This window comes from Leptinotarsa decemlineata, unplaced genomic scaffold (genome assembly GCF_025532065.1).
Source record: "Leptinotarsa decemlineata unplaced genomic scaffold, Ldec_3_MD MMD2_P_RNA_scaffold_14, whole genome shotgun sequence".
Lineage (NCBI taxonomy): Eukaryota > Metazoa > Arthropoda > Insecta > Coleoptera > Chrysomelidae > Leptinotarsa > Leptinotarsa decemlineata.
This window is the reverse complement of record NW_027412528.1, coordinates 5,257,184-5,277,588: the sequence shown is the minus strand read 5'-3', so window position 1 is coordinate 5,277,588 and position 20,405 is coordinate 5,257,184. Positions and strand designations below refer to the sequence as shown.

At 33.2% G+C, this 20,405-nt stretch overlaps 1 protein-coding gene and 1 long non-coding RNA gene across 2 annotated transcripts in view; one reads left to right on the top strand and one right to left on the bottom strand.

Annotated features, from left to right (window-relative positions):
• Positions 1-6,636: 6,636 nt before the first annotated feature.
• Positions 6,637-12,739, top strand: LOC141482995 (uncharacterized). The gene is made up of 3 exons (XR_012465843.1): positions 6,637-6,725; positions 6,810-6,987; positions 7,400-12,739. It is a non-coding gene; the product is annotated as an uncharacterized lncRNA (long non-coding RNA).
• Positions 12,740-19,942: 7,203 nt separating this feature from the next.
• Positions 19,943-20,405, bottom strand: part of LOC111515406 (uncharacterized) — a 160,159-nt gene continuing 159,696 nt past the window's right edge. The window contains exon 14 of the mRNA XM_074177075.1: positions 19,943-19,996. Within this exon, the coding sequence (XP_074033176.1) occupies positions 19,943-19,996 (54 nt within the window). The remainder of the gene's footprint in view (positions 19,997-20,405) is intronic.

The following is a 20,405-nucleotide window of genomic DNA, read 5'->3' as shown; positions in this document are numbered from 1 at the left end:
AACAAATTTTCACATAACGTTAACGCGAGAAATTTGCCGAACTTTGTGTGGCATCATATTGCTGAAATGATTTCAAAATTCCTTCGTCTCAGTACGCGCTGTATGACAATTCCAATGAATTATTATTGAAGACGCTATCTCTGCACATCATAATCTTGGTTTTGTTTTCTTTCTCAATAAATTGAGCATCTCTCACAATTCAACAATTATTAACGAAGCCGCTATGTTTGTTTCTCTCTATCACTCGCTGACGTCGAATGACATCACAATTTCCCTACGATCAACCGACTATCATTAACGGCTTATTGCTTTTCCGTCAAGTATTATTTTTGTTTTTTAATTACGTAGAAAAATGTACTTCTCATTGAGTTTTATTTTTATGTATTTCTTGAGTGATTAATGTGATAATTTGGCACATATGGAAATATATGGGTTATTGAAGTGTTCAAAATGGGCGCGTTTATTTTTGGGAAAATATTGATTTTCATTATATTATCAAATAAAATACACTTCATATTGAATCATTCATTACTGAAATAATGTTGACTTCTTTAAATTCGTTGAATATATTTTCATGTTCTTCAGTGGAATTGTGAGGTGACAGTACCCACACACATCTCTGTATCTCTAAAAAATAACAAAGTTAGTTTCCTCAGTCCAATGACGTCCCTAATGTTTTTCGTGAAAGATGTATTTTGAGGCATCTTGTATACGTTTCTCATTGGGATAGCACACACCTGGTATACATTCCTGATTGAAATCGCACGTTGAAACGGTTGTTCATCCTGTAAATTTTCTCTGTTATATGTTTACACACATTCGAAATTTTTTGATATAAGGCATCTCCTGAGATTGCTAACTGACCAAAGGCGCTATTTTGAGCTTACCAAATATCCAAACATAATGGATATACTGGAGAACGAGATTTTTGAATTATTTGCAAGATAAAAAGAAGCATATGCGTAAACTACAATGTTCCACAGTTGATAAATTTCGATTCAATAAAGAAAAACATTTCAAATAACACAAAAACATTACCGTTGATTTCATCAATGTCTTATTGTTTGAAAAAATTTCGATTCTGGGTTACTATATTTTACATGGAAATAAAATCACAAATCCCTTCGATCAACCGACTATCTTAAACGGTTTACTGTCTTTCTGTCACGCGTCTAAAATGTAATAATGAAAATAACCGGTTCAACGCATTGAATTTTTGTGAAATTTATTAATGTGACTTTCAAACACGCGTCGAAATATCATAAATGACAAACGACAGGCTGTCCTTGTATTTTCTCAAGTTGAACTCATGATCAAAGCCACCTCGATTATCGATACATCATTAATGACAAAATTATTGTACGCTTCATATAAGTCACACTGTAAACGAAGGGGATCGCACGTTGAAACGCTAGAGCCTCGTTAACACATCGTGAATATTCAACCATTTTTAACTAAATTTCATAATTATAAAGTGCTACTCAAATGCATGCTAATATTCTAGATACTATAATGAAAATTCTATAAAGGCCAAATTCCATTTGTGACTTCTTTTTCGTTATCCTTGCGAGTTCTGGAACATATTCATCACTTTTTGTTTCCACTTCTCGAAGATCTTGGAATATCAGCCTCAGCAAAAACTGCCCACTGTTTGTCATTGACGAATGTTGAACTTTTTAATTTTCATTGTGTTATATTGCATCCATGATCGAAATTATTGGGCTTCACACATATTGCCATGAATTTTGCGCCTTTTGGTACGTTCACATACAAAACGTTATTAGTTATTTCAGTTAAAAGCATAAAATTTATCATCAGCATTGGCAGCGACATAATCTACGCTGTGATGTTGAATTCTTCGCAGCGGATATCTCGTTTGAGGCACTTTTCGATCGAGCCTTCTGTCTTGAATATGTAAATAATGCAACTGCTTCGAAAGTTTTCAAATTCCAATTTCGAAATTTTGCTCAGATTGAGACATAGCGATGAAAAATCTTCCATTATGTTTCCTTGGTATCAACAAAAACCAATTCAATTAGCGATGACGAAATTTGCAATTGATTTTTATATGACTGAAGTACCAGCACATTCGTTATTCCATTGTTCTCAATTACATTCTATACTTATTCAATCAGAAAAATCGGTTCTAGTTCATATCATAAACGATTTTTGATATTTCTCATGCGTTATTTGTTCGAAACGTATTTTGAAGCACTAAGTGTTTCTGTAAACGCGTTCATATATTTTTTTGTTCGGAAAGTGTGTAGCAAATATAGCGTTTTTTCAAAGCGATTGGAGTGCCTGAACGCATTGAAATCTGAAATTTTTCATGCGATAATCGCGGCATAAATGAACGTATTCGGTTCTAGTTCATATCATAAACGATTTTGTATCTTTCTTTCATGTGTTATTTGTTTGATACTTATTTTGAAGCATTAAGTTACTGTGTATATGCGTTTACGATTTTTTTGTTTGGAAAATGTGTGGCAGAAATAACGTTTTTTCGAAGCGATTGGAGTGCATAAAATTTTGATTAGCGAAACATCCTGAATAATGTTTTGAAGGAAATGATTTCGATATTTTGAATACTGAATTTGCATAGTAATTTTGAGATGAATTTCATTGGCTGATAGTCTGTATTTTCAGACGAAAATTGATTGAAACCGAAAAATCGGTTTTAGTTCACATCATAAACGATATTCAATCTTTCTGTCATGCGTTATTTGTTCGAGACGTTTTCTGAAGCACTAAGTCTTTCTGTATACGCGTTTATATATTTTTTTTGTTCGGAAAATATGTAGAAAATATAGCGTTTTTTCAAAGCGATTGGAGTGCCAGAACGCATTGAAATATGAAATTTTTCATGCGATAATCGCGGCATAAATGAACTTATTCGGTTCTAGTTCATATCATAAACGATTTTGTATCTTTCTATCACGCATTATTTATTTGATAATTATTTTGAAGCATTAAGTTACTGTGTGTATATGCGTTTACAATTTTTTGCTTGGAAAATGTGTGGCAGAAATAACGTTTTTTCGAAGCGATTGGAGTGCCTGAATTGATTGTTTCAACGCATTGAAATTTCGCGAAATATTTCATGCGATAATCGCGGCATAAATGAACGTTTTATCGCGCTTAATTTTTGACATTTTTTTGAAGCGATTCTCATGTCATTTTTGCATCATATTCCGTGACGCGATACAATGCAAATCATATGGGTTTTTAGAAAAAATGAGGGTTTTGAAAATGCATTCTTTTCGATGCGATTCAAATGACGAAACTGTCTCATTTATCGCATCGAAATTTTGCGAAATTTTTAATGCGTTTTCGAGACAAAACTGAACGTTCTATCGCATTATATCCTCCTAGATCCTCGCTACCACATTCCTTTCTCAAACGACATTCTATATACATTTTTCTGTTATGTTTACCTTTATCTGATTAATTCCTCCTGAATGTTTGTTTTTCTTTTGTCGATGTTTCTGCATTTCTTCTCCTTTCATTTGACGCGCTGTACATGACGGTGCTACTATTATTAACGAAAATGTGGTTAAGTGCCCTTTTGACTGCAATCTTTGTTATTTATCTACTCCACGCTGACTTAAAATACACTTCTTTCTCATATAAACATATATATATTGCATCGTATAACTCTCACACACGTCACATCTACCTCGAGTTGGGTATTCCACAAGGTTACGAGGTTTGAAAATGACTAAACTTAAGCTCCATAAGAAAAAGCATTGGATTTTGAGCCAGAAACGATGTTTTTTATTAAATGACGTATTTTGAGACATCCTGTTGAACTGTCATGTTTTCTTAAATGACGTATTTGAGACACCCTGTACACACTGAAGAATCACACGGTAAAACAAAAGAGCCCCGTTGAACTATCCTGTTCCTTAAATGACACATTTTGGGGCATCCTGTACACATTGAAGAATCGCATGCTAAAAAGATAGACCCCCTTAAACTGTCATGGTTTTTCTTGAATGAGACATCCTGTACATATTGAAGAATCGCACGTCAAAACGATAGAGCCCCGTTAAACTGTTCTGTTCTTCAAATGACGTATTTTGGGGACATTTTGTACACATTGAAGAATCGCATGCTGAAACGATAGAGCCCCGTTAAACTCTCATGCTTTTTCTTGAATGAGACATCCTGTACATATTGAAGAATCACACGTCAAAACGATAGAACCCCGTTGAACCGTCATGTTCCGTATGATGTATTTTGAGACACCCTGTACACTTTTACAAATCACACGTCAAAATGATAGAACCCCGTTGAACCGTCATGTTCCTTATGACGTATTTGAGACACCCCGTACATGTTTTTTCCTAAACGATGAGACACCCCGTATATCTCGATGGCAACCATGTTTTTTTCTTTAATCCGATTTTTCATTCATTATTTTTATAATTCAACAACGCCGACGTATTTTGAGACACCCTGTATACATTGACGTCACTAACACAAAAACGAAAAAAAAAACGCATGTGACGTATTTTGAAATGTCATTGCTGAATACCCCCATTGCCCCATTTTCAAACGTTTCCCATTGGGATCGCACGCTAAAACGTTAGGCCCCCTCGACTTGTTTTTTCTTAAATGAGACACCCTGTGCACATTCAAGAATCACACGTTGAAACGATAGAGCCTCGTTAAACTGTCATCTCTTTTAAATGACGTATTTTGAGACACCCTGTACACATTGACGTCAAGTTTTTTTTCTTCAATCCAATTTTTCATTCATTATTATTATTATATCATTATTGTCCACGCTGACGTATTTGAAACACCCTGTACATGTTTTTTCCTAAACGATGAGACACCCTGTATGACAGTCATGTTTTTTTCTTTAATCCGATTTTTCGTTCATTATCAATATTATACCGTTATTCTCCTCGCTGACGTATTTGAGACACCTCGTACATGATTTTTTTTCAAACGATGAGACACCCTGTACACATTGAAAAATCACACGTCAAAACGATAGAGCCTCGTTAAAATATCATGTTTTTATTGACGCATTTCGAGACACCCTGTAGATGTTTTTTCCCCAAACGATGAAACACCCTTTATGGCAGCAATGTTTTTTTCTTCAATCCGATTTTTCGTTCATTAATAATATTATACCGTTATTTTCCACGCTGACGTATTTGAGACAACCTCGTACATGTTTTTTTCTCAAACGATGAGACATCCTGTACACATTGAAGAATCACACGCCAAAACGATAGAGCCTCGTTAAACTGCCATGTTTTTAATGACGCATTTTGAGACACCCTGTACACATTGACGTCATGTTATTTTCTTTAATCCGATTTTTCATTTATTATTATTTTTATATCAATATTTTGTAACGGGATAATTATCTACTTAAAAATATATAGTTCAAAATATTGATAATGAAATCAACTTCATGAGGAAAAAAAATATATTATTCCGTATTCATATAAAATAAACATTTTACATTCAACAATTACAACATTATTGGACATTACCCCCGGACATCATGATTTTCCGCGCTACTGGATGAATGTCAAAAATTAGGTGAGCCCATTATTTGTTTGGAATATATTCTTTCGTTTCGCATAGCCTTTCGTTATAGGATAAATTTGAGGTTGTAAGGATACAGGGAGCAGTTGACATAATTTGAGCTAGATTGTCCTCGGTTTTCGATGTGGATACCTGAAAGTAAATAACACTTCAAAATACATGTGTTTCCAAGCCTAAATAACTAACTCTTACGGAAATAATTTTCCTTCTAATTGAAAATAACTATATTATTGTACCCACCTGTTAGCTGACCGTCCAGTTGTAGTTTAGTTCCATAATCCTTCAGATTGTTTTCGTTGTACCATTTAGGTTAGCTTATTAGTGGTTCTGTTGACCCAGTTTCAGAAAATAAGATTCATCAAGTTAGATTATTAGTCGCGATCTGTGAAACAGTTGTCATCATAGGGCTCGTAAGACAACGTTTCTCTGTTCGCTGATGGAGGGCGCGAGAGGTACCGTTTCACGATTATTTATAAAAATTCATGTCAAGACGTGTCGAAAAGGAAATTATTTTTACTGTTTTTTTGATTATTATATCAAATTGAATTCGGACTAAGTGTAGGTGAATAATTGACAGCTTGTTTAAATTAAACAATAGTGAACAAACATTATCAATTATCTTTCGCCATCTATGGGTCAGAGGGACTTAGAGGTTTTGTAATTGTAAATATACCTAAAAATTTTAGATGTCGATAGGTTTCAAATTATTGCCCTTTCTGTTTCACACACCTTTTCCGATAATTCAGTGATTTAACTTACCGACTTGGAAATGGATCGGAAGTCACGTATTTTACTCTTCACCGATTGGTTCACCCAACGCTGCTCATGACATATGGGCATGCGCTTCAATAAGGAAACGTTTTTCAAAATAGGCTCTAACGGATATAATTTCCCACTAGACTCCAAATCTCAATTTCCGGCTACTCAGGACGGGAAGGAGAAACAGATCGACCTGATTTGGTCATTTTTTCTTTTCGCTCCGTGTGTGTTCAGAAAGAACCATTTTGGAAAATCAGTCTATTAGACACCTCATAGGGGATTAATTTCCATAAGGTTTCATTTCAAGTAAAAAGGTGCCTGTTAGTTTCGTACTTATAGAATATTGCTATTGTTTGGTTGTGGCCCTTTCACCCTGTTCAGGGATCAGAGAACCTCACGTGAGTACGCCATTTTTGTCAACCTTTTCCGTCCATTTGTGCTTTTTTGAGAAGTTTTCTCATTTTCATTTTCTCCTATTATAGGGCGATCTACGTGTGATTAGTTCATAGACGATTTTGTTGAACCATTACGAGTTGGGAACTACTCAAATCAGTATTTTGGAAAAATACTGAAATCTATTTTGTGGAAACCGAAAAAGAAATACTTGTCTTCAGTATTTCTCCGGATTTTATTGTAAATGAAACCCTTCTGAACTGGAAGGTAAGTTGCTCTAATTCAGACGGAGTGTACCTAAAGTGTCTTGTGTAAAATATTTGTTGTTTTCATTTGGTTTTTTTAGTATACGGTTACTAGACATTTGCCAATAAAATATATAATATCATAGTAACGTTCTATCATAATTTATTTTATTTTTGTTATTGATTCTTCCGCTGGAAATCAGCGCATTAATTTTTACTTTCGATAATTTCAGTAGATTCTTGCCATGTTATCATATATATTAGAAAACTTTTGGTTTTTTATTGAAGGTAAAGAAAATAAAATATTACTTTTCATTTCGATCACTGTTTTACGGTGTTGTCCCATTAATTTAAAGTCATTAAGTATACTACTTTTGTATTATGTACTTAGGATGATTTCAATAGAAATCAATGAGGATTTTTTTTCTTTAAAGGGTTTTTTTTGGGGTACCGTTTTCCTGTAGGAAGAATTCACGCCAGATCAACAACCACTCTGGAACATTTTCACTACCTATCTTGGCGGATTCTTTAGATTCAAGATTGTTGTTGGGACTTGGGGGCGGAGAAGACGCGCAAGTACCTGAAACAATAAAAAAATCAGCTATATTTTTTTATATATTATTTACATTATCGTGATTAATAGCTTACTGTTAATTGTGTAAAGCGGAAATTAAGTCGTGTTTTGATCCAGTTAATAATTTTTTTCGTGATACTGCGTCTGCGCTCTGGGCCCTCAGCAAATGACTTCGGAATCCTTGTAAAATATTCTTGAAGGTGACTTACCTGCGGCTTCACTTCCTGCTCTTTGTGTATTTAAGTTTGATTTATACGTAGCTGGCTCTATTTTTTTTTATTGAGAAGTTTAAGGTAACTAGTAAGGAAACTTAGAAAGTTATCAACTCCGTTTGGCTTTAAGTATTGATTTGAATTTGTTTAAAACATATCGATTAAATCCATGAATGCTAAAAGTTTTTTTTAACCTGTGCTAATTTTATTTTCACGTTATCAATATACTGATCTATTGGAATGGTGGCTGGTCAATTTTATTTCTTTTCTCTTGGTAAGTTGGAGAATTGGTAAAGATATTAGTGAAATCTATTGGCATTTCAACTTACCTAGCGCCCAAATAAAAAAAAAAATATAATATACAACATCTGTAAACTCACTCCCGTCTCCTCTGTAGTGAACCGGTATGCCTTGACTGTCATCGTGACAGCCCACCAATCGCAATTTCAAGTATTGAGGTTACAATTTTCCACGCTGACGTATTTGAGTTACCCCGTACATGTTTTTTTCTCAAACGATGAGATACCTTGTACACATTGAGGAATCACACGATTAAACGATAAAGCCTCGTTAAACTGTCATGTCTTTTAAATGACGTATTTTGAGACACCCTGTACACATTGACGTCATGTTTTTTTCTTTAATCCGATTTTTCATTTATTATTATTATTATATCATTATTTTCCTCGCTGACGTATTTGAGTCACCCCGTACATGTTTTTTTTTAACAAACGATGAGACATCCTGTACACATTGAGGAATCACACGACAAAACGATAGAGCCTCGTTAAACTGTCATGTCTTTTGAATGACGTATTTTGAGACACCCTGTACACATCGACGTCATGTTCTTTTCTTTAATCCGATTTTTCGTTAATTATTTTTATTTTATCATTATTTTCCACGCTGACGTATTTGAGTCACCCCGTACGTGTTTTTTTCTCAAACGATGAGACATCCTGTACACATTGAGGAATCACAAGACAAAACGATAGAGGAGGTATTTGAGATACCCCGTACATGTTTTTTTCCTAAACGATGAGACACCCTGTATGACAGCCATGTTGTTTTCTATTACGTTGGCATCCATGAACGATTTGAGTAGTAACTGCAACATTGAGAATCAGCTAAGCTCAGCTTCGAGGTATCTAACAGGAGCATTCAACTACGTATTGATAAACCGATCCTAAGTCTGTTTCTAATATTTTTATCTCTTATTTGTTTTGTCTTATGCTGAAAGCATTCTCTTGTTCCATATAAGTCAACTGCATTTCAAATAACATCAATCTCTTATCTGAGAGAAGGTCATACTTTTTGCCTATGTCGGAGGATGTTGATCTATTTACCACGGTTGTTGGTCTTCTACGGTATAGATTTTAAATGGTGGGGCACCTGTAAAAACATCAGAGTTATGTACTAGAATTCACAAACTTTCAAAATGAGTGAACTTTGTTTTACTTGTATGTTTATCACTTCTTATTAATTTCACAAATCTTAGCATCATTGATTCAAATCTTCTTACGTTTTTTTGTTCTATCTTGCTTCAAGATTGTGATATTGGTAACTAAAGCTGGGCTGATAGGATACAGTAGCATCAAACATTGGGAGATAATTATAAAGTAGGTAGTTATATTTGTGCAATAAATATGTAAATGACAACTTTAAAATAATTGTTCTTGGCAATTTTTTGTAAGAAAAACAACCCAGAAATAAATAACTTTGAGTCAATTCACCAGGCTTGTCTCCTTTTCTGTGTGTGTGTGTGTGTTTTCTGTGCTGTGCTCTGTGTTCTGTGCTGTCTTCTATCTAAAATTCCACTTCGTTATCTTCATCAGAGTCTCTAGACACAGTAGAGCTTTCATCTGCATCATCATCGAATTTGTTGTGAAAACCCACGAATGTTTTTTATTGATAATTGACATCAGCAGTTCATTCATTGTATCTCTTTTTTGTATTTTTGGTGGTGGACTTCAGCCAGTGAGAGTTACTTCCCTCTTTTTATCAGCTGAGGTTTTCCGAAGGTCTTTTTATCTATTTTCTTAGTATTTCTTCAAAGAAGCAATACCGCATATAATACCAGTAAAAGAACTAGCATTGAAGTCATCTGTGATCTGCTGCCAGGTTTTAACCTTTTTCCCTCTAGAAACCCTATCGGTTTTCTTACCCCCTATTATAGATACATATTTATGAGCTACAATTCGAATGAGTGGAGCTTCTCCGTTGAGGTAAAGTTTGGAACTCGTACTTTTTCATTATTTTTGTTAGTAATAGATATGAAAATTCACTGGTAGGTATGTTGTTTTGTCTGATTTTGATACTTGTCGATAAAAAAGTAAAAGTAAACCATGGAAACCCCAATTTTTATTAAATTCATCTAGTATTCGGTTTTTGTAATTCGACAATTGACGCGTAATGAGTAATTATTTCCGAGAAGATACAACGTTGCCAAGTTATTTTGGCGCTTGGCTAAGCTAAGTTCATTGTTCTGTAGTGGATACCGCAAACATTAAAGCTTAGCTTGAGTTTCAGGCGGTCTTACGCAACCTTCGCTTTACAGACAAAACGGCGTATACGGACACAAATCATTTGATTGATGAAAAACTTGATTGGGACTATTTAATGATTTTCTTTCTAAAAATTCCTCAGTATCCAAGCACCTCCATGTTGACTTTTACACTTTTATGGGTGAGTAACATTTCTTCGAGTAGTTTCAAAACTGTTTGCTACAATTTATTAAAGAATGTGGGGTAATCGACATGACGGCTTCGATTAACCACTCTAGCTCATAATTCATCACTTGAATGCTGTGCGTATGATTTTAACACTATCTCCATATTAATAATAATAATATTTATTTGCCATTCAATTTGAAATACACAATAATCTTCGTTAACGACAAATAAATATAGTTCACGCAGAAGGATAAACCTGTGCGTAGGCTATATCATTTTAATATGCAATAGATTATAATGAATGAAATATGAAAAATAACGTTTCTTTTGGTATGAACACAAAAAGTACCAGAAAAATTGTATACAGATATTACATTCGAATCATATATAGTCAGTGTAAATAGAAACATTCAGCATGAACAAAAAGAGCACTAGAAATATTATATACAGATATCACATCAAAATTACATATAGTCAATATAAATAAAACATTTAGGTTATACCTATAATGAAACAATCGCAATAAGTAAATTACATCGAACATCACTCACACATCAATCAAACAAATACCCTATTTTTTAAAAATGAAAAAAACAAACAAACCATGGAGAAGTTGACCTACAGATTACATAACTCTAATCACATACATCTTCTACAGACATTTATACATTGTAGTAATATATATTTTTCACATCAACATATTGGTGTATCTGTGCTCTAGGGAAACCTGAGATCCAAGCTTTAAGCTTATTTTTGAACATATTAATGCCAAAGATAGTTTTGATATGTGCTGGAATAAGATTATACAGCCGAGGAGCTAAGTAAGTATAACAATTTTGTAAAGATTTTTTCTCTGATTTTGGTACATAGGTTGAATTCATTTTGTGTCGAGTTGCATAATGGTGTTCAATTTTTCTAAGTTCATGTTTATTTTTGTGTTGCCTTATAACAGTTTTGTCTTATGTCTAAAGTCAATGTTTCATTATATAACGCTTCTGTGGGGTAAGTTCTTTTTTATTTGTGATTATTTTCAGCGTTAATTTTTGAATTTGTTCTAGGATTTTTATATGAGAATTACTTGCTGCTCCCCAGGCAACTATCCCATAAGAGAGGTGACTTTCAAACAAGGTATAGTATAGCATGACCATTTGAGCTATATCTAGGTAGGATGTCATGCATTTCAATCTATATGTAAGACTACGTAATTTTTTCACCAAATAGTCAATATGTGCATCCTATTTCAAATGGGCATCATCTGATTTTATGAAGCAAAGTTCATTACTTTTGAAATTAACATATTATACACTATCCCTCCGATTATCAACTGAACCAACCGCCGCTGTTTTATGGTCCAACTTACTTCTCGTAAACAAAGTTATGCTGCCTTCAATGTAAGGATGCAAAATGCATCTCTATTGTCTTTTGTTACTCCGAGGTTTTTTTTATTGAATTTGACATCTGACACAAATTGAATCATTCCATTCTGGTGAATCTTATAATTGATGACGTCACTGCGAATCGTTTTTAAATACACGCTCGAATACGAATAAACACCAGAAAACACCCCTAGCTAAGTACAAGTATTTTTAACACGATTTTCTGAGGATATTTTTGGTTGAAACTCTTTTTGCAGCCTCTTCAATATCGTCGGGAACACAATTCCTCACTATTCTTCATTATACCCGACATTAAATACCAGCAAGAACTTAATGTCAAAAATGTGTTTTTATAGAAATATTAAAATTCATCTGTTTTAGTATGAAAACGACAGTTGTACAAAAAACTTTTTATTTTTGCTATTCCGGAGCAGAATTTCGGAAAGTGTGGGGAGAAAATTAAAAACAGAAAGTGTGGTGAAAAAATAAAAATAATGGAAATGTATGATATTTGTGTTAAAAGTAAGTTTTATTTTGTTCGTGAAATTGCTCAACTCGCTACACTCGTTTCACAAACGTTTTCACTCACAAAATAAAACCTTACTTTTATTAACACTCATATCATAAATAGCTATATAGTTCAATGTGAATTTACAATTTTTTTATAGTTCAACCAACATTATTTTTTATATCATCATAATAAATATCTTTAAATATGGTACACACTATCGATTAATGAGAAAATATTGGGATAGGTAAAATAGAAATAATGAAAAAGTGCTTTAATAAAATCTTTAATAAAATCAACCAGTATTTTTCTTCTTCTTATTCGTGTTATTTATGAACGCTCTCAACATTTCTGGTGTTGTCTTATGAAAAACACTATTGTGTTCAAGTATTTCTTGACAAAAGGCTGTGGATGGTAATGTATTGGTCCTCACAGTTCCTTTCCAAAAATACGAAAAGCTTCTTTTTTTTCTGGACTTGTCCATCTGGTTCTTTTTACTGTAAATTAAATTGGAAATAGAAAAATTACCAAATAAATATTATACTGGGTGACCGCTAAAATAGGGTAATCGCTGTTTGAAGGTGGTTGACAATGTTTCGTGATGTATTTCATCAGTTCAGACTTCCATTGTGTAACATAACATAAATTGATTAATTGAAGGATTTCACACAATCGTCCACAATCGTCTTCGGGTGATAACTGGACATCTGACTATTTATAGGTCATTCCCTCTTCTCTCTTTCTGCTACATTGGTTTTAGCGGGAGATGACCGTTTGGCGGGAGTTGGTCTTTTTTTGCTTTATTTGAGGTTTCCATATGTTATGTATCTCTACGCTAGCTTGACTAAATGCGTTGTTAGACAATAGAAGTCCGAACTGATGAAAAGGGTAATCGCTGGAACTCCAATACCTCAAATGATAGTTGGGTGAAATATTGCTGCAATTCTCAATATAAATGCCATCTTTTGACATACCATACAGAAATTCTGGGATCATTTTTTGAAAGTATTGGAGTCAAATTTTGTTAAACTGCTCATGAAAACCCACCGACTTCAATATTCACGTAGCAAAGAATATATACAATAAGTAAAAAGTTAAAACTAACGAGGAGAGATACATACAACAGTTTTCACTTTTGGTTTCTGTTAGAGTTTTGATATAGGGGATGTTTCTTCCCTTTACGGGGCTTTGTTTACGAGATGGAGTTGTTACTAGTTAACAATCTTTCTCTCAGATGAAGGTTTCATATATGTAGCGGAGTCGTGTTGAAATTGATCGAGTCCGAGATACTTTGCTGTCTGGGTAGAATTCCTGTACTGACGAGAGGTAATACCTCGAAACCGCGGTCTGCAGATGATCTATTTGAATTATTTCAGCATGGTCCCGCTACTGGATGAACGAGAGACATCTGCGAGACCTGCCTCTGTGAGTAATCTTGCATAAATGTCTGCCGGATATAATTCAATATCCAGCGTGGTATTAGCCGGGGAAGTAGTTGTTTTTCGACAGATGTTTACCAGATCCCACTGTATAGGACGTTGGGAGAGATTAATATTTCGAAATATTTATTTCCTTATACATACAATAAGTTTTTGAGAATGCCGAATTCAAATTCACTACTCTTATTATGATAGTATGATAAAATACGATACCAGAATGAAAATGAATGTGTATTTGTAGTATGAAAATTAATTCATTTCCATTTTGTTATGGAGAAGATCCAGTTCCATTTACTATTTACAACAATCTGTCACACACTTCATATAATGCAATTTTCCAATTGAAGGAAGAAAGGAAAGAATATCGGGAGACTGATGTTATACCTAATAATAAGAGACAATGAATAAGTTGAAAAATAAAATTGATCATAGGTGGTTATGATTGAAATTTCTGGATCAAAGTTCGATTCTGAACAATATTTTTCCCCCGACTTCTGATTATACTGTGAGAAATGAAGGCATAAGATTTTTGGATCAAAGTTCGATTCTGAACAATATTTTTCCCTCGACTTCTGATTATACCGTGAGAAATGAAGGCATAAGATCACAATATTTAAAAACAACATGTTCTTTTTCCTCCGTATAACTGAAAAATTCAATTCTGGTGTAATAAAATTTAAATTTTGAATGGGGGAGAGGTTTATATAAAGAATTAATTTTTTGAGAAACCAATGATAAGAGTTTTCAATATGCTGAGATCTTCATGCCGAACACTGTGTTCATAAATATTCCTCAGTAACTGATGGAGCAAGTAGTGGAAAAACTATCGCCATAAATGTGAGAAATACTTTTAATTTCTAAGTTACTTTGAAAATACTGAATTCTTCAATAATTTTTTTTTGTGGTATAATCGTTTAAGCTGAAATTTCTTAGATTTTGATTGATACAGCTTTTCAAAGTATGTTTATTTTATTCTAAATTCAATGATGTATTCTGACCTTTTTTACCAATAATCATGATTACCTTTGAAACATGATTCCCAGTTACACATTTTTTTCAGTTCAGGTCTGTACTCAAAGATTTCAAAATTCAAGGGACGGTCTAACACTTAACAAATTCGTCATGCGATATGGCATTGATACAGTATGAGAAATACTTGAAAAAAATTGCTTATTGAAGCCGAGTCCTATTCAAAAGTTCCTATTTATGAAAAGTGCATGTGAAATAGTGTTTTTTATCCTGCTCTTGCTTCAACAATAACATCAGAAAGATAGAAATTAAGAAATTAAAAAACTTGAAAATCGAAACTTGTTTTGGAAAGTTTATAATTCTCCATGAATGACCCATCTGTTATACAACTTTTGCCTCATTTGAACAAAAGCGTATTTATAACCATTTCCGATATCCCCATATTGGATATCCTTATCTTAGACTCACTATTACAATGTTCAAAATCGTACCTGTACTTTTATTGGATATATCTCGGGAATTGTTATTGATCTCATCCAGCTTCTGAGAATCTGAAAATTATTTTTACATCAGTTTCTCTTAATTTAATGTGATCATGTAAATCTGTACCTTTACTTTCATTGGATATAATAATAATAATGTTTATTTATCAAAAAATTACAATATTGAATATATCAGTAGTGCTTGAGAGATGCATAAATAAACAATGGCATCACTGAAGAAACAATCGCAAGATTGCTCCTTGTGCGTGATATAGCCTCTAGAAAAGATTCAACAAAATGACAAAAAAAAACATTCATGTAGCACATAAGACAATATTTAAAATAACACAATGATTGGTTGTCAGTTTCATGCAAGATATTACATGATATAAATATCACAGTCGAGTCGGTAAAAGCGTCGCATCCAGATCAAGTGAATAACACGATCGGTTTGAAATCTCAGTGAAACATAATATACATATATCACATTATAAATTATCTAAATATCACCAATAGATGGTTAACAGTTTTATGCAAGGTATCACATGAGATAAATATCACAGTCGGTAAAAAGTCACATCTAGATTCTTATTAGAGATATATGTCATTGTTTTTTGAATATGACAAACAATTTGTTAAAGCTTATAAATTATAACAGGTTTGAATTTTTGCACTTTTTACAGTAAAATAATTTTTTGGAATATATCTCTGTCATAACTATTTAGCCAATTTTTTACTTGTTTCTTGAACTTAATGTAGTTTTGACTAGTTTTTATGGTTTCAGGTAGTAAATCCCAAGTTTTTGGACCCAGATAGCTGCAGTGTCTCTGTCCCACTGTTTTGTTACATTTCGGAACCACAACACTATGTTTTTGTCTCCTAGTATTGTATGGGTGATCCGAGCGTGTTATTTTAATTTCATTTTTTGGCAATAGAGTTGTCTAACATCGAAAATGCCACTTTCTTTGTATAAATTATCGCTTGGATACATCCTTCCTTTGCCCAAGATAATTTTAAGAATTTTTCTTTGTACAATATTGAGGCAATTTAAGTGTGTGTCATTTACTCCTCCCCATCCTATTATGCCGTATGAAAGTTGGGACTGAACTAAACTATAATACACAGTTGTCAAATGGGTGATATCAAGGTATTTTTTCAAGAGTTTGAATCTTGATATGAATCCTCGAAGTTTATTTGTGAGATACGATATATGTAAATCCCATTTCAAATGTCGGTCAATTTTTATACCGAGGTATTTAATGGAGCTGGCTTCTGGAATTGATATATTCTGGTTTATATTCAATGGCCCCATATTCGGCAAATTGTTAGTATAGGAGGTGAAGGGTAAGTATTTGGTCTTTTCCGCATTCAAAGTAAGTTTATTGTATAAAAACCATTTATTAATATTATTGAAATCTTTTTCCGCCTTCGCTTTCAGTTGTTGCCATGTATTGTCACTATAAAATACTGCTGTGTCATCTGCAAAGCTCAGAATAGTTCCTTCAGAGGTCATTTTCAATAGGCTGTCTATATAGATGGTGAACAGAAGAGGGCCTAAGACCGTGCCTTGGGGAATCCCGTAGGTAATCGTCCTTGGTGTACTTACTGCACCATCAATATCGACTACTTGCTTGCGGTTTGAGAGATACGATTTCAATAGATCATGCGGCTTACCCCGCATGCCAATTTTTTCCAGTTTCTCAAGAAGCCTTGTATGACAAACAGTATCAAAGGCTTTGGAAAGGTCAATAAAAATGCAGAGTGACGGTTTGGAGATGTCGAGTGATTTGTAAATATGAGTCGTCAGTTCCAATATTGCATCTTCTGTAGATCTTCCTTCTCTGAATCCATACTGTTGTTGGGACAGGATATTATGTTTTTTCATGAAATGTGTCATTCTTTCTTTTATTATTTTTTCAAAAATTTTTGCTATGTGTGATATCAGAGAAATGGGTCTATAGTTTGGAATGTGTTGTTTATCACCACTCTTGAAGAGCGGTTTGATAACACCTGTTTTCAAAATGTTTGGAAAGATTCCGTTTTCGAAGCCACTATTAATTATGTGGGTAAGAGGGACTATTATAAAATCTGCTATATGCTTCAACATTTCTGCAGTAAAACCGTCGTGTCCAGGACTTTTTTTTAGTTTTAGTTTTTGTATAATTCGTAAAATTTCTTCAGTGTCTGTGGGATATAAGAACATATTTTTATTGATTTCAACTGTTTGGTCTTTAAAATAACCGGGTTTTAGGATTTTGTCAGCAAGTTTTTGGCCTATTTCACTGTAATGTCTATTGAATTCATCAGAAATGACCTGTTTATTTTTCGTTATATCACCATTATTCAATACAATTTCAGTTATTTTTGTTTTGGGACAAGTTTTGTTGCATATTTCATTTATACTATCCCAAAGCCCTCTTGATTTGTTACTATTTTTATTGATTTCGTTTTGGAAATATTGTTTCTTTGCTTTTTCTGTAAGTTTAATCAAGTTGCGTTTGTAATCATTGTATATTTGTTTGAGTTGTTGATCATTGGGGTTTTCAATTGATAGTTTGTAAAGATTATTTTTTTCCCTTATTGATGTTGACAACCCTAATGTTATCCATTTTTTTCTAATTTTTTCATTATTTTTCAATTTGATTTCAGTTGTATTTTTGTTCACATGATATTTCAGTCTATTGATGAAGAATTCACATTTTGAGTGGACATCACTTTGTTCATAGATGTTGGTCCATGTTTCAGTTTGTAGCGCTAATTTCAACCTTTTGTAATTAATGTACACTTTTTTATTTTTGGGTGTTTCGTTGCCAACTTTCTCGCCCATATCTATTGTCAAAGCAATTGGTCGATGGTCGCTTATTTTATCTTGAAAGATAAAGGACTTTATACGGTCGTGTGTTTCTATATTTGTTTTTACGAAGAAGTGGTCGAGACATGTGGAGGTATCTGGTCTAGTGATATCATTTATATAAGAAATGAATTCGAAAAATTCCAAGTTGTTTTTATAATCTTCAATGTAATCATTTTCTGATAACAAATCTATGTTTATATCGCCAGTTATTATATGGATGTCATTCGGATCAATAGTTTGTAAATAGTTGAAAAAGTGTTCATTGAAATCATATGGACATGAACTCGGAGATCGATATATCGAGCTCAATATCATCTTTTTGTTATTGAATTTTATCTTGAGCTCCAGAATTTTTATGTTACCTAAACTAATATTTGTTTGATCGTAATCGAGCTCATTTTTTATGAATATTATCACTCCATCATTTTTATTAAATGAAGATTCATTATAGAGTGTGGCAAATCCTTTCAATCCGTATATATTAGCATCAGTGACTTTGAAAGTTTCCGTCAATACGATTATTTCAAAATTTTTTTCCAACTGATTTAAATAAATGAAAAGTTCATCTATGTTTTTGGCAATACTTCTTATATTGGTGTGGAAAATTTTAAAGTCGCTGAGTCCTTTCATCAAATGTACATTGAAGTCTGTGACCTCTTTTATATGATGTGCTTGAACGGGTTCATTTTGATACTCTCTTATAAATGGATCCATGATTACTTCAGACGTAACTTTCGCAGAACTGAATAAAATCAATTGAAACAATAAAAAAGTTTAATGGGTATCATTGAGTTATTTTTTGTGACTCGAGCCGTGGCGCGTTCTCGGTTTATCCTGTAGTGACTTTTGTACTTGGATCAACTGGGTTGGCTTTTTTGATGTTGTAGTCTGTGGAGTAGATAATTCTTTCCTAGTATTCTTTTCTATCAACGCGATTGTTGCTGTTGGTGTAGAAGGTGCACTATTTGATTTTGTTTCTGTGTTACCTCCGTTCTCTAGCTCTTCAACTCCATAGGAAATATCATCAACAATTAGCTTGTTTCCTCTTATATAACACTTATTATATTTCTCTTCTTGTCTAGCAAGAGAGAGATGTTTTCTCAGAATCTTGTTCTCTCTCCTTTGAACCGGTGTTAAGTCGTTGACGATAGATATGTTTTTTCCTTTCAACTTATTACACTTTCTCAGTATTTCCTTTTTTTTCAGATATGAAATGAATTCTATTTTCACTGGGCAGTTGTTGGATTTACCTAATGGATAAACGTCACTCAAATCACTTTCTTCAAGTTCAATTTCAAGCAGGTTTTTCAGATCTTCGCTTAAATTCTCAGCAGTAACCTCTTCACGTTTTTTTTTCAATCCGAATATAACAATATTTTTTCTATTTTGGGTTCTTTTCAAGTATTCCACTTCTTCCTTTAGTTTAAAATTATCCTTTTCTAACTTAGCAATACTACTTTTCAACTCCTCAATTGTCAACTGAAGTCGAGTTTCACTGGCTTCAATGCAATTTTTAAGTTCTGCACGATTTTTCAATATTTCTTCGCACAATTTGTCAATTTTCTGTGCAACGTCCGTCATTATTTATAGTTCGTGAAGGGAGGTGTATGGACACCTTTAGCGATCGACGAAAAGAATTTACACTTTATCAGAGAAGGTTTTGTACCTTTTTTGTAATCTATTTATCAATTTGAACACGAGTACTTACACTTTAATAGCTGTTATTCAACGTGCACTTTAACTCAGGTTCTCATATGTAACACAGTAAAATACGGCTCTTTTTAAACTTTTGTTAGGTACCACTTTCAGATTTTAAATATTATTTTTACTAGGTATAAACTTGATTTTTCAACAGAGGGTTATTTATACGTTCTACGTATAAATACTTGTATCATCGGTAATCATCATTGCTCATCTCCAGGTTCCCCTCAGGTTCCCTCAGAATCTATAGAATTATTAAAACATATTAAATATTCCACACAATTATCCTAAATTGACAAAACTGAAAAATTAACATTTTTCAGATAACAGCAGAAGTGACTTTATAAATCATCAAAAATACATTAATTTATCCGTGAATTATTTTCGCCAAATAACACTTGTATACTGTATCCTGCTAAGTTGGGTCCTATACTGCCAAATAGATTTTAGCGTTTTCTGAAAAATTATTTCTGAGTTGATGTGTGACTTGTTTCAACATAAGATTGAATATAAGTAAGATATTTGAGGGTTTTTTTGAGAAATAAATATGGAAAACTAACACAAGTAAGCTTAATGAGCTTCAGTTTCTATAAAGTAAAAATGAATTTTTCAATTTGAGAACCAGTGCTTATGCTATATACTTCCTTAAACAA